The sequence below is a fragment of the Octodon degus genome, unplaced genomic scaffold (assembly GCF_000260255.1).
Source record: "Octodon degus isolate 3935 unplaced genomic scaffold, OctDeg1.0 scaffold00002, whole genome shotgun sequence".
Lineage (NCBI taxonomy): Eukaryota > Metazoa > Chordata > Mammalia > Rodentia > Octodontidae > Octodon > Octodon degus.
Window position 1 is genome coordinate 36676535 of NW_004524578.1, and position 16121 is coordinate 36692655.

Here is a 16121-nt window from a genome sequence, read left to right on the forward strand (position 1 = left end):
TTGCAAGCTTCTGTATTTTAGGGAAGGGTCTATAGGGTGTTTAGGGGCTCACTACAAGATCAGACTTGTAGTGACCCACCTGTTTACAGACTCCCAAGAGCTGGGATTACAGGCACATGCCATCACACCCAGTCTCAATTGCCATTTCAGCGCACCCTGGGGGTGGGGCCAGCATGGCAGGCCAGAGGACTGAACCCCTTGCCTCTCCACCTGCTTGCAGGTGCTTTAATCCTCTGAGCTATTTGGCTGGCCCTGTTTTGCAAGCTTCTGGCTTCCATGAACTGTTCTCCTCTGCCAGGCCACCCTGCCTCAGAGGAGCCGATAATGGACTGAAACCGGTATAAAGCATGAGCTAAATAAACCTTTCCTCCTTTAACTTTGGGTATTAGGCATTTTTTTTTCTCAGCACCAAAAGAAAAGTAACTAAAACAAATAGGCACTCAATGGATATTGAATGGTTGTTAAATCGATGATTAATTGAATTATCAATCAATCAAAACATAGATTCAGTATATGTGAACTGAATAAATGATTAAATATGAGGTAGTATATTTTAGTAGTTTTGATCAGGAACATAGATGACTTAATCCTCTGGATAAGATACACAGACACAAACCAATCCTCAAAGGACAAGATCATAAATATCACCCTCATAGATAAAACCTAAAGAAATTCAACAATGAATGGAATCAGATAATAGAGGAAGTCCCTCTAAAAGGTAAGGTATATTATTTTAAGAGTGTCTCTATTAAAGAAGTCCTTTGTATGCCTAGCTATAGAAGTAAGTAAATAAATAAAATAACTCACTTAAAATTTAATGAAAGCCAATTTGTAAATCTGTGACTTCTTAAGAAGTTGTACTAAGGATTAATAGGAAAAGAGATGTCCTGATATCATGTTAAGTGTAAAAGTTAACAACTCTATTGCAGTTTTTTAAAGTTCTATCTCTGAAAAAAGGTGGAAGACAACTCATTTGTTCACATGAAAATATCCTAATGTTACCAACAGGTAGGTAACAACACTTCAAGAAAAAAAAAAAGGAAAAAAAAAAAAAAAACCTCTAGGAATATTGGCTATATGCACATTACCAAAAGCTCTATGGTAGTAATTACATTTTTTGAGTCCATGATTGGAAAGTCAGTACCCATCACATTTGGATATGAGTGGCAAGGGTTAAGACTAGCCAAGTATCCAAATCAGCAGACCTTAAGATGCCAGAAAAGTGCACAATGCCCTAAAGAAGTCAGGTCTAACCTGAAGAGCAGCTGGACCCACCCCAAAGTCTAGGCACTGGGGATGAATCCAGGTCCTGAGGAGAAATACAGCCTGTAGGTAGCTAACACAAGAAGCTGTGACCTGATTTATTGCATATTCTTCACCAGGTATTGGCCTTGGATGCCCTGTATTAGTTTGACCCCTCCGTGTACTGGATGACTAGCAGATAGTATAAATCAGCGGCACTTGTTTCAGCTGTTTGGGCAATTGCCCAAAGACTCTTCAATTCCAAGTCTTCGATTTTCAGTCTTGTTCTGTTCTACTTCTGCCTTCCTTCTACGCTGCAGGCTCCATTTTCATTTTCTGCAGGCTTCACTTTCATTTCTCAGCCAGTTATGGTTTTGATCATTGACGTAATCTAAGAAATTGGCTAAATCCCACTTCTACCTCTTCCTCTTTCTAGTTACTTCTGAGAAACTATCTTGGCCATTTGGTTCCAGTTTAAGAATTTAAGACTTGGCATTCAGCCTCCTGGATCTGCTCTGGTCTCCCAACTGAAGGGAACCAATTATTATAGAAGCACATTTATTGATAGGGTAGCATGGAGAGTCAGGTCACAATGTTCCTGTTACCATGCTCAGGACAGTTGGCACTCAGGAAAATTAATTTCCCAGAGGGAAGTAGTAAAATTAATCTTTTCAACTTTTAGTGCTGCTTTTCTTTGTTTTCTCTGCCCAGGTTTTCTCTCTGACTATTCAAAATCCTGAGACAATTGGGAGGTACTGCCTGCATTTAAAACTCAGATTTAGAAATTCAGGGCAACTACACAGGATTATCAGGAAAAGTAAAAAGGGTGGTTCTATAACTTGCCTAACCATGAGTACAACTTCCCATAGGGCTTGGAAGGCTCCAATAGTGTTTCTTTTTTTCTTTTTTCTTTTTTTTTTTTCAGAACCAGGGATTGAAATCAGGCCCTTGCGCTTGCCAGGGAAGCACTTTTTCCACTGAGCCATCTCCCCGGCCCTCCAATAGTGTTTCTAAACACTGTATGGTATGTATATGATTGCTAGGTTTCAGTGGAAAATACTGCAGCTGTAAAAGGTACTTTTAATGAGACACAGAGGACAGAGTGACTAGCTGGCATACAGACTGACTCCAGGAGTTGTCATGGAATGGCCTTATATTGGATCCAGTTTCAAGACTTCAGAACACCTTTAAATAGTGGAATGATCCTACTGAATGAATCTGACAGTGTCCAGCCAGGGCAGAGTATGCTTAGATTTCTGACTACATCTTTCTGCCAGTCTGGCTTTCAGGCTACAAGGGAGATCAGACCCTACTCTCTCACTAGCTGTGAGGATTTGCCTGAAGGTGGTCAAGTGCAAGCCTAAAGGAGTGCTCTCATTGACAGTCCAAAGTTATCAGCACTTCCATGTTACATTTCTACTGAAAAGTTGTGAGAAATAAGCCCCTGCTGCTTAAGCCACAAGTTTATGGTATTTTATTATCACAATCTGGTTAATATCTTTTCAATGGAATAATGTATATCTTTTACATGAAAAACACTAGTGATCTATCTGTAGACCATTTTTATTCATCTAGTGTCACTATGCCTTATTCAGTTGTCTATTGATGTCACAAGTGACTCAGCCTTCAAGAAGACATTCTTCCTATTAGGGAATTGATTAATAAATAATGTTTAGTCAGTGACTGAGATGTCAGGGAACAAGATAATAACTATGCTGGAAAGAAGAGTCTACTGTCAGAAATTGAGTTTATAAAGTCAGTGGATCAATACCAAAGGCTGAAGTTGAAGAATGAGGACAAGATGATGCCTAGAGTCATTGGGTCAAACAGGGAGAAAGATAAAAATTACACAGATAATCATCTTAAATCCCTGTTCAGTGGGGAAAAGACTGATAATAATGTCAGTGTATACACAAATTTGGGGTTGGGTGAGTATACATGTGCTACAACACCAGGAGTACAGCTGTTAAGCTACAACATACAAACATGTCTTAAAAGTCCTTGAATCGAAAAATGTAATCCAACAATTCACAGACTCAACTGATCATGAACTTTGAAACACTACTAACAGCTGAGGTTTAATATGGCCAACTAGATGACACAGCATGTATGATGAGCTGGAAACAAAGCATCCTTCTTTCAAATTACAGGAATTGTACGTAACTATACACAGCTTGATTGTGACCATGCACTGTATAGCTCTGAAGAGACTTAAGAAAAATCTCAGTCAGAAACTTCTATCCTTGAACTAAGCTTAATTTATGAATAGAAAATTTGTAGTATAATTTTTATCACAATCTCTTCTAAGTGCTCATGAACGATGGTTCCCGGGCTGTCTGTGAATAGCAAAACTCATGGATACTCACATCTCTCTAGAAATGGACATAATACTTGCATATAACCTATACACACCCTCCTATATACCTTAAATCATCTCTAAATTACTGTGTTTATACTATCTAATGTCATCCAAAGTCTAAATAAGTACTTGTTGGCTGTACTGGAGAAGGAAGACAAGGCACATGCTTAGTACAGAGGCACTTACGGTTTTTTGATATTTTATTTGTTAACTCTTTAGATGTGGAACTTGCTGATACAGAGGGCTGTCTGCAACTCTTAAATTTATCCAATACGTACTTTCTTGTAAGCAGTTTATGAAAAATATGTCATGGACTAAGACTCAGTTGCTAGGAATAATTGCAGAAAGGAACTGCATTTGAGGACCTGGAGAGTTTCACTGGGTGGAGTCTACTGTATAACTAAGAGACAACAGCTGCTCTGTGAGGCTGTGGTACTGAACGTGCTGGAGGACCTGGGTGGGCCTCCTGGCAGAGCCTGTGGTCCACAGTTCATGGGGTTCTGAGAGTCTTTTATTGCTCCCTCCCTATAAAATAACTCCTGGCTCTCATCCTGTGACAGTTGCCTGGGAATCATCCCACGGTGCCCAGCTGCTCTATGATGTTGCTGCCACCTCAGTCTTAGGCAGAGGAGTGAAATTTCTAGTTCCACCATTCTGGGTCAGAACTTCCTCACATGCAGTGATCTCATAAATAGGGTACTTACTGTATGCTGAGTTGGAAATAATGATAAGAAACAGACTCAGCTTAATGACAGCTACAAATGATGTGTATATAGGCAAAATTTGTTTTTATAGCAATTTATAGGTGTAGGACTTTAAAATATGAAGCATGATAACCCACTCCAAAGGACATAAGAGAAATAGCTAAAAATTGGAAGGTCTCAGTTCTGTAGGGATGGTTGGTTTAGATGCTCCTGTAATGCATGAGGAATAAAAACTATGAAAACTCACTTTTAATTTATGCATTTACTTGAAGTGATACAATCCTTAACAGATTAAGCAATAATAACAATGGACTACTTTTATTAGCCAAGCCAGGATGTGTTGTCCTTCTGTCCCTTGCTATAGACTATTTGAAAAACAAAATATACTTCACAAATTTATTTTGCAGTACTAGGAATTGAACTCAAGGCCTTCACACTAAGCCGTGGCCCCAGAACTTTTTCATTTTGTATTTTAGAACAGCGACTGGGCTGGGGAGATAGCTCAGTGACTTACGTGCCTCCCTGCAAGCCCAAAGTCCTGAGTTTGATTCCTGGTACCAGGAAAAAAAAATGAAAAAGAAAAGAAAAGAAAACAGAGACTAAGTTATTAAATTGCCAACACTGGGTTCAACCATGGATCCTCCTGACTCTGCCTCCCAGAGTGCTGGGATTATAAGTATGCATAACACACTGAGCTTGAAATAGCTTATATTTTTTTAATTCTTAAGAATTTTTATTAGTACCTGTTTGCAGTACATAAAATTAAATTCTCCTTGGAGAGTTATGCATATGCATAACACATCTTAATTCTTTTGATGTTCCCTTCGCCTTTGCATCTCTCGGCCCCTTCCCATTTGTAAAAGCTCTTTGTTTATATGTAGGAATATTTAGTTCAAGCTTGTGGAGGGCATAAACTCCTATATTTGAGACTGAAAATAGAATACTTTAACATATGCCATATTTTCCATTATGTAGTTAAAAGGAGCAGAGCATGCAAATATATACCAGAAATCCTAAGGTAATTTTCATTTCTAGAAAAACAGCGAAGGTTCTACACAAAATAAGTTACATTGCTAGACATTCACAAACTCCTAACAAAAGTTCATGATTTCTTGTAAAAGAAATGTACCAGCCACTTCAGGATGTGGGTAAGACATTCATGTTCCTGTGGTAACAATTTCCCAAACAAGAAAAGTAGTTAGAAAGACAAATCTTTGATAAGATATAGCTTACTAGGTCTCTTGATTTACGAGAACAACAAAAGTAGATTAAGCTCTTAAGAAACAACTTAGAAACAAATATCCTATGAACCAGCAAAATCTATCAAATAAATGTGTTTTAGTCTCTCAATTAAAAATGACTTTTTAATTTAGTGTGAGAAGAAATACTTTAACATAGTTTTTCCTTTTCAAAACATTCTACAATATGGCAGTTAACCTTAGGTTGCTGTAATAGGTATGCTTTATTGTACGAAATAAAAATCTGGGGGCCGGAGAGATGGCTCAGTAGGATAAGCGCTTGACTGGCAAACGTAAGGATCTGAGTTCAATCCCTGGTTCCACCAAAAAAAAAAAAATGCATTTGACCGAAATAAAAATCTGCCTGTGTTCCATAAGGTAATAGTCAACCCTAGATAAGCAGTAATTTTCATAGGGACAAATGTGGAACCAATCAATTAAAATGTGGTATACAGTTAGTTTCTCATAATCCCATAATCTTTTCTAAATTTTTTACCACAAATTTATTTTTTAATATTTTTATTACTGCTACTTTATGCTTTTACTGTTATTTTTTCATTTATTCATTCTAGCATCCAACATTCATTTATTTACTAATTATCAGCAAATGATTGAGTTGATCATCTTTTTCTTTACAAAACTCTGAAATGTAGTGCTTCCCAGAAAATGTATTTAGGTGTATATTGTCCAGATTTTTCTTTAATCTTATTGGGACAAAAAACAATAGGCTGTGAATAGTTTAGGTATCTAAAATTTAATAGTTTATACTTACAAGTTAATTGAAGGAAAAATGCAAACAAAAAGTATCTATTTTCAATAATAGAAATGAAATAAAATAATACCATAGAGTTAGTACTAAAGAAAAATAATTTATTATGTTGTTTTCTCTTTAGTTATTTCATACGAGTATGTACCTTATAATCTTCATAATCTTTTTTATCTAGCAATTCTCTTTTATCCAGTTCTAGAAGATGTTCCTCAGAGGGCTTAGCGGGTATATCCTTAAGAGAAATTTGTTCATATATGGGTTTTCCATGAAAAAACAGTTCCTTCCAATCATGCATCATCTTAAGAGGAATCAGGCTATTGAAAAAAAGCATAAACAAGTATAGGTAAGCCAATGTTTAGTCAAACGTGCACTTTAAATCTTTGTCTTTATAATATTTATATAATTAACACTTTCATTAGACTTAGAAATGATTGAAATATTTTTAAAGATTATCACAGGTATAAGAGCCATACAACCAAAAAAATATTATTCTGTTACAAATTACATAAAATATTTAAATTAACAGTATGATAAAGGGTCCTTAAAAAGCATTCAGTCTGTGCATTTTGCATAAAAGAACATCGATTGTGGAACATTTAAATTATGTACTAAGGTTGCAAAGTCATTTCATGTCAAAACTGGGGATTGGAGAACCTCAATCTGTTAAATGTACTCCTTATTTTAGATATATGTCTGTTGCAGTACAGTTAATGGGAAAGTCTGAGGAACCAATGGCTTTAAGTCACGTTCATTCAGACCTCCTAAATTCTGGACATCTTGTCTGCTATTAGTTATGTAATAACAAATCGTGTCTCTAACCTCATGCAGTAGGTCCTAGAAAAGAGCAGCCAAAAGTAATTGCACAACTGAGTGAGAGTATGAGAGTACTGAATGAGAATTACACAGAATGAAGACCTAACAGTCTTCCCATCATGGTTGATATCTGAAATGTTCCCCTAAAGTCTCTTGTCTTTGGAAGGTGACTGAAATACAGACGCACCCTACTCTTCCACAGATGTATCCTCTGTGTTCAGTAGCTGCATATGAGGGTGGGAGACAGACCCTGGGTGGAGGTCCACAGGGGCCGTGGCCTGGCGAAGTACAGCTCCACTCCCAGGTCTTCCTATGTTTGCTCCCTGCTGGCTGCCGTGGGTGGACTGCCTCTTCCTCTGCTGTGTCCCTTTGCCTACCTGTTGTGTCTTGGAGCTATGGTGAGGCCCATGGCTTGAAACTGTGAGACAAAAATAAGCCACTTCTTTATGTTGTGAGTTTGGGGTATTTTCTCTGTGATACACAACTGGCAAAACAATGACGTAAATTAGCTTCTTTTTTTTTTTTTTTCTTTAGGAAATCTCTGAAGAAATGATAGCTAGACTATGGCCTAAAGAGTGCCTAAGAGGCAACCAGAGCAGAGAGACCAGCAGTCCAGGAGGAAGACAATAGAAAGAAAGAAAGAGCTTGATCAGATTCAAATGAATCTCTTAAAAAAGTGCACCTAAAGTTTGAAATTGGTATTTTATTCTAATACTTGCTACACCGTGGCTGCATTTTGAAGACAGCATGCTTACTGAGAAGCGCCAAGACAGAAGGGCAAATGTGGCATGATACTGTCAACGTGCGATCCATACGACTGACAAATTCACAGATACAAAACAGACTTGGAAGCCTCAGGGCCTGGGAAGTGAGAGAGGGCTACTGTGGGACGGATCCAGACCCAGCGATCTTCCTGCTTGCGCGACTGTGTGGCGAGGGGTCTTGAAGAACTGCCTTCATATTCAGGCTCTCTTTCCTGTCTCCCTCACTTGCTAAGGCTGTAAGGTCTAAAAATGGCCTACGTTCCTCCTTATAGCTTTTAAACATTTTCTTTTCAATCACAACTCTGCTATGACATTTGTAGAGGCTCTAGGCTTCTGTGACTTCCATACATTTTGAAAAAAAAAAAAAAAAAAGATGATCTTGATTCTAAATCCCTCACATTTAAGAATATGAAGATAGAAACTTGAAATGCCAAAGAGAAGAATGCTTTTTAAATAGCTTCTTTCATCTGAAGGATCCTGGCCCCCTTGTCCTTGCCTTGGATTCTCATTTTTCTCTGGAATCTGACTTCGCTGCTCCCCTCCTAACCCACTGAGGTTCCTGAGTAAGAACAGGAAGACGTTTCTACTGCAAATGGGAAGGTGGCCATGAGCCAGAGGGAGTGGAGTAAACATGTAGGAATAAAAATAAAGCAACATTTACATATAAAAAAGAAAACCTTGTGCGTGGGCTCCTGGGCTGAAGGCCTTTGGTGTTATAACTAAAATTGCTAAGATTGATGTGAACATTTGAACTAGCTTTTCCATTCTCTCAAATTATCTAAATCCCATCAGCTTATTTCTTGTATCAGCTTGGTCTAGTGAAGAAATTATTCATTCAAAATAAAGCAAATGAAGACAAAATGCAGTCATATCAAACAAGTGGTTCTTCAAGATGATTGGACCTTATTGTTTAGGTAGTATTGATTTCTTCTACACTCTCATTTTTTGAAATATTTTTCCCTTTTAATTGTATTTCTATAATTATTTATTTTTTGTGGTACTGGGATTTAACTCAGGACTTTGCACTTGCCAGGAAGATGCTTAAGCCACTGAGCTACATTCCTGGCCCTTATTTTTCCCTTTTTGAATAATCATTTTTGGAGGGGCTGGGGAGATAGGTTGGTGGTATAAGTTCCTGCCTGGCCAGCAAGGTCTAGATTTTGATCCCCAGTACCAAATGCTGTGCTGGCCAGAGAACCGCAGGCATGCTGGGCCAGCAGGAAACTGGGCATGGAGGTGCATGCCTGCAATCCCAGCACTGGGGAGGTTGAGACAGGAGGATCACTGTGAGTTCAAACTGCAAAGAGAGACCCTGTACCTAAATAAATAAATAAATAAATACAATTTTAAAAGGATAAACATATTTTCTTTAAATAGCTTGGTCTTGGGGCCGGGGAGATGGCTCAGTAAGCACTATCCTGGCAAGCACAAGAGTCTGAGTTCAATCTTTGGTTCCACAAAAATAAATAAATAAGTAAATAAATAAATAAGTAAATAGCTTGGTCTTAAAATCCTAGCTATGCCATTTGTTTTTACCCATTGTCTTTGAATCCTGTAGCCTACTTACATCCATATATGCTTTAACCGGGTGTCCTCCAATTGTTAATTTTTAAAAACTATAGAGTATATGCAATGATTATTTGGAAATGCGTTTTTGAATTTCCTACTGGTAGAACTTTTTTCCCCTATCTCCATTTTGCTGATTTCTGTTTTCATTTCATTCTGGTCAGAAAAAACACTGTCTGATCTGCATTCTGGTAAATTTGTCAAGGTTTGTTCTATGGGCTCAGATCCATGTGGTCTGCCGTAGCAGAACTTCTGCAGCCATATAAGAATGTACATCCTCAGATGTTGTTTAAGTGTCCTACTATGCTGCTTGGACCTTAGTGTGTTGGTAGTGTTGATTTCTTCTACATTCTCATTTTTTATTGTTTTCTATTAGTTGTTGAAGTCTCCATCTGTGACTGTGGATCTTTCCATTGATATTCCATCTTTCCATTGGTATCAGTTTCTGTTTTATATATTTGCAGTTATATTGGTCAATGAATACACAATGAGCAATGATATATTCTTTGTGTATTAATACTTACATAATGTTGCTTTCTGTTTATGATTTTCTTTGCTTTGAAGTTATGTTTTATTTATATAAAGACTGTTGCTGTCATTGTACTACCATTTGCATATGTGTTTTTCACTTTTTTATCTTAATCTGCCTATATCATTCATTACATTTGAGTTGAATTTCTTGTACAGCACTATGTTTTTTAATATACTCTCCCAAACTCCCTTAATTGATATTTTTAGGAACATAAATATTATGTTAAGATTTAAATCTATAAGTTTATTTTTTACTTTCTGGGTGTCATTGGTGGTTGTTTATATTTCATTTCCCTGCCTTCCTGTGGGTTAAATGACTAATTTATTTTTAGAATTTCATTTTGACCCACCCACAGTGTTTTTTAATTTATCTCTTGGCATAAGTTATTTAACACTTATGCTAGGCATGTTAGAGTCATCTTTTATTATTTCGTGGATAGAAACCTTAACTCCAAATAGGTTTCTTTACCTTTATCCAACTACAAAACCATTCTTAAGTGTTTCTTTTCTATATATCCAGAACAACATCAGACAGTGTTATAGCTTCTGATTCAAATTTCTAAACTCAAAAGGTAAAGTAAATGCTATTCTATTTATTCATAGTTTTGCTGTTCTTTCCTTTTTTCTGATATAAGATTCCTCCTTAAAAATATTCTTTCTGTTTATATAACTTCCTACAGCTACTTAAAGGTAGGTGTGCAAATAACAAGTTTTCTTAGTTATCATCATCTAACAACATCACATTTCATCTTCATTTGCCTTTGCAGGGGAGGAGAGCCCTTTTCTTTTCTTATTTTTTATGTATTTTAGTACAAGGTCGACAGGGTCTCACTACACAGATCTGACTCGTAGTGATTCTCCTGTTTTCAGCCTCCCAAGTGCTGGGATTACAGGTGTGCACCACTATGCCTACTCTCAATCACTGTCTCAGTGCACCCTGGGAGCAGAGTGGGCATGGCACACCTAGGACTGAACCCTAGTCCCTGCATCTGGAGTCCTTTTCATTCAGCACTTGAAAACTGTGCTTCTTCCTTGTGGTCTCCGTGGTTCTTTATAAGAAATCTTCCATGGTTTAAATTCCTTAGTTCCTACAAGCAAGCTGTTGTTTTTCTCTGGTTACTTTGCAGACGTTTTCTCTTTTAGATTTGAGGTATTTAACAATGATTTGTCATTACATATTATTTACTTGTGTTAATCTTGTTCAGAGCTTGTTCAAATTTCTGAATTTGTAATTTATACATTTAATGAGACTTGCCGTATCTTGGAGAAATTTGAAAGTTTTACTTCTTTGAGCAGCCTTTCAGTCCCAACTTCCCTGTCTTCTACTTCCAGACTGTACTGACATGCGCAACATCTCAGATTGAGCAGCCCCACAAGGCCCAGATGGTAGAGGCTGAGTCACCACGGTGGCACTACTGGTGTGCAGGCATAGCAAATGGGGCTAGTGAGTGGAAGTCAGGCCCCTGGCAGTGTGCCCTTGTGTTCTCTCTTTCACTTTCTGGCCACTATGAGGGGAATGTGCCTCTTCTGTCACATTCGTTCATCATGATGTACCACCATGCTCTGGTGCCAAAGCAACAAGTGACCATGAATTGCAACCTCTGAAACTTTGAGCCAAAATAGACCTTTTTATGAAATGACTTGTCTCAGGTACTTGTTATAGTGCTAGGATGCTGACTATAGCAATACAGATGGCCAGTGTCTGGGCCTTTGTTAATATTTTTGTCTACTTTTCTCTGTTCAGATTATATATTTTTTTTATTGCTCTCTTTTTAGTCTAGTCATCTTTTTCTCTGTTCCTTTCATTCTGCTGTTGAACCTGACCAATGAGCTCTTTAGACTTTTGTCTCAAATAATATCTTTTGATTCTTATGTATACTTTGTTTTTCTGCTATGACTAAATTTATGACAAGGTTATTTAATGTTTCAAAGATGTTCATAATTGTTCACTGAGTTATTTTGCTGTGGCTTTTTAAAAATATCAGATAATTTTAAAATCTCAGTGCTGCCATGTGTTCCTTTCCTAGGGGTGCTATAAAAATGTGTCACAAACTGGAATAAAAAACAGATTTGATGAAAATCAGAAGTTTATCATAAAGTTATTGGTAAGGCCATGTGACTTCTGAAACTAGAGAAATTCTTCCTTGCCCTTCCAGGCTTCTGGTGGTTTATTTATTTTTTTAAAGATGTATGTATTAGGTATAGGGTCTCACTATACAGCTCAGACACATAGTGATCCTCTTGTTTTCAGCCTCCCCAGCACTAGGATTACAGGCATGTGCCACCATGCCTTGACTTGGTGGCCAGCTCAATGTGCCTGGGTATGGATCTGGTATGTGGCTCTGACGGTCAAACCTGGGTCCCTGTGTTTGCCTCAGCAGGTGCTTGGTCTGCTGAGACATCTCACTGGCACTTTTTGGTGGTTTATAAGCAATGTTTGGCAATCCTTGGCTTTCGGCTGCTGAATCCTTCCCTTTGTTGTAATATGGTGCCTTCCTGTGTCTTGTCATTTTAAGAACACTAGTCATAAAATTCGCCAGTGTGACCTCATCAGTATTAGTGATATCTTCAGTGATCCTATTTCCAAATAATGTCACACTGTGGCTCACACCTCTAATCCCAGCACTTGGAAGGCTGAGACTGGAAGACCACTGTGGGTCTGAAGTCAGCCTGGGTTATAGAATGAGTTGATAGCCAACCTGAACTCTGAACTACATGGTGAGACTCTGAACTACATGGTGAGACTCTGTCTCAGCCAAAAAAAAAAAAAAAAAAAAAAACCAAAACAAACAAACAAACAAACAAAAACACAACACCAAAAACAATCAACCAGAAACAATATTTATAAGTTGTCCTTGTATATTCAGCTTGAGCCCTTTTGGGTTCTTTCACACTGAGTAATTTTTAAATAGATTTTAAGATACTGGATTTTATATAAACCTTCATCTTAATGTTTTTCTTTCTTTCTTTCTTTTCCATGTTTTCATCCATAAAAAACACATCCATTGTGGGTAGACTGTACATGCAGATGACACATTTTGTTTTTAATAACACTTTCCCCAGCCCCAACATCTCTTGGTCCCTTTGCCGTTTTTCAAAGAACAATCACCCTATTTTTTAGTGTCCATTTTTTAACCTGTTTTTTTTTATTTGCTTATGCTCAACATAGGAAAGAAATGGAAGTCACGAAACAGATCCAAACAGATATCCAGGATATTAAATATTCTACTGAAAGTATATGCAACAGATTGGATGAAGGCAAAGATAGAATATCAGATCTAGAAGACAGGATTGCAGTTATCTATCATGAAAAGAAAGATACCTTAAAGTAGCTAGGGACCATGAAAAAAATCAGTCAAATCCAGGAAGCTCACTACTATGCCAAGCCTTAAAGCCAAAAACCACTAACCAGTTTCACCTTTCTCCACTGTTCAGTCTTCTTATGTAAGTTTCAAATATGTTTAGGAGTTAAACTGTACTTAGTAGGAGGAAGAGTGAAAACTCCATCTATTCTATTGTGGCAAAGAAGAATGGCATTTTATGGCTTAAAGTACAGACCTTTATTTGCCTAGAGAAATCAATCTGTTTTATTTTATATGTTTTCTCCTTTGAATTCTCATGTTATAGTTTTACATTTAGCTATCCATTTTGCTTCTTGTAATTTATTCAGTCATGATGATTTGTGTCATTTTTTTAAATTGTTGTGTAGTTCAGCTTCCTCATAATTTGGTTCATATAATTTGTTAACTTTTGCATTTACTTTAATCTGGGAAGCAGTTTAAACTTCTACTCCTTCCATTCCCCTATTTTTACAGTTTTTTCTCAATCTGTACCTTACTACTTTTTATTTTTGAAATGTCCCCATCATTGCATTATATTGTTTGGTAGAATTTTATGTCATGGGCTATGATGGTGAGGACTGTGAATAAAGCCCCTGCTTCATGTGTTGGGGTGATGAGATGCTTTTATTTTTTCTCACCCTGTAGGCAGCATGGCTCCCATGGCCTCCACCAGGGATCCTGAGAGCCCCCATGCAACTGGATTGCATCATCCTTGGCCTCGATGAACTAGCCTTACCTAGACCCATGGTGCTGTCTATCTAAAAACACCACAAGAAAAAGGTCTATGAATCTAGATACTACAAATGTTTTGTTTGAAAAACTTTTTTCCTTTCTCTCTCCCTTCCTTCCTCCCTCCCTCCCTTTCTCCCTTCCTTCCTACTTCCTTCCCTTCCTTCCTTCCTTCCTTCCTTCCTTCCTTCCTTCCTTCCTTCCTTCCTTCCTCGCTTTTTTGCAGATATGCTGCAGTAGCTCCACTACACTATATCCTATACCTTTAGTGAGATCACAAAAGAAAATGACTTTTCTTTTTTCTTTTTTTTTTCTTTGTATTTAGTAAGGGTCTACAGGGCCTACATGGTCTCACTATGTAGACTGGACTCCTAGTGATCCACTTATATTTAGCCTCCCAAGAGCTGGGATTATAGGTGCACACCACCACGCCCAGTCTCAATCGCCATCTCAGCAAGCCCTGGGGGTGGGGCCAGCATGGCAGGCCAGGGATCAAGTCTCCTACCCCTGTGTCTGCCTAAGTAGGTGCTTTAATCTGCTGAGCTATTTGGTCAGTGAAATAACTTTTAAAAATTCTATTCTTTTAGCAAATGTTTTAAGTAAATTATAATAGTCATCATGAAGTGTGGATAAATTAGATACAATTTTTAAATTAGAAAGGACATATATACCTGTCAAGTAAAGCTAGTAAGTGAGTGAAACAACTCAACAATCAGTATCGCTCTACTTTTTAGTGTCTTGGGACATTTTTTGCCTTTCTTTAATTATCAAGCCTAGTATCTACTTTATAATCTCACCCTTTTATTACCTGTGGCGTCTCTACTGCATTAATTGTAGAAAGCAGTACTTACTTATTTGTTAGCATTCGGTAGTCTGCTACTTTAGTGGACAAATCAAGTATTTGGTCCAAAATGTCTTCACATATCTTGTAATGCTTTCTATAACGAGCCTGGGTTCTTTCCACAGCAATCTGTTCATGAACTTGTTTCTCTCTGAGGATTTGCTCTTCAAAATCAATCTTGGCTTGTTTTGCCAAAGCCTAACAGGGATAAGTTACATTTTTAAGTCACTGTTACGCTGCAATGATACAACTGAAAATAATGTCATCATTTTAATAGCCAGAAACACCCCTTTTAAATAAAGATGCCTTTAACATCATGTTAGGGTTTGTGTCTAGTTGTCCCCCAAAGCCTCATGTAGTCTCCTTCATTTTGAGTGTCAGGTATTTGTCCCACCAACAGGAGAAAAATAACTGAAACACATCAAGAAAAATTAACCACAATGAGCACTTCCATTAAGTGCTGACTATGATATGAAGGGAAAGACAATATCAGAAATATTCCATCTCATCAAGAAAATAATATAATGAACAGTGATTTGACCAGGGAAATATCAATAAGGTTAACATGAAGCTTTTCATAAAGAAGTGCTGAAAGCCCGGGTTGCAAGCAATCAGGAATCACAGAGAAGACGACAAGTCTGCACCAGACCTCAAGTACAGCAGCCCCCATCATCTCTGGATCCTCAACCACAGCACCAGCTGTGGCCACCATCCTTTTTCTTAGGAAATTCCATAAACATAGCCTTCTACTTGGAAAATATTTTGAAAATTCCTTCTGTTACATTTGTAATAAGCTTATAGATATGTAAACTCATCCGTGGAAATCTCAATTCTAAAGAAAGTGATGAAATATTCAGCATTTGTCATCACCTTCTTCAGGCTTTGTACCAGTACTTTGTTCCAGGACTCTTTTCTCAAAGTGCAAAGGTCAAACCCAGGCTGGCAAGCTGTAGTAACAAAATACACAACTGATGGGATTCAAGTGACCAAATACTGCTTTTGAAACTGCTATGCCAGCTTCTTGGGAAATTTGATGATGTGTTGTCTTGTGTCAAGAATAAAACTTGCCTCCGGTAAATTAATCTAGGCCTTTTTTTTTTTTTTTCCGGAACCAGGGATTGAATTCAGGCCCTTGCACTTGTCAGGCAAGCGTTTAGTGTACTGAGCCATCTCTCTGGCCCTGTAACTTAATCTAGCCAGTGGGAAATGAAAACATGCAGGCTT

At 37.6% G+C, this 16121-nt stretch overlaps 1 protein-coding gene across 4 annotated transcripts in view; it reads right to left on the reverse strand.

Moving 5' to 3' along the window:
• Spef2 (sperm flagellar 2) overlaps positions 1-16121 on the reverse strand; it is a 224325-nt gene that overhangs the window by 145207 nt on the left and 62997 nt on the right. For all 4 annotated transcript variants that reach the window (XR_002820491.1, XM_023712040.1, XM_023712034.1 and 1 more), the window contains exons 8-9: positions 14908-15095; positions 6458-6626 (exon numbers count right to left, since the gene is read on the reverse strand). Coding sequence is in view for 3 of the 4 variants with exons in the window: in XM_023712040.1 (XP_023567808.1) it covers positions 6458-6626; positions 14908-15095 (357 nt within the window). In the remaining variant the exon portion in view is untranslated. The remainder of the gene's footprint in view (positions 1-6457; positions 6627-14907; positions 15096-16121) is intronic.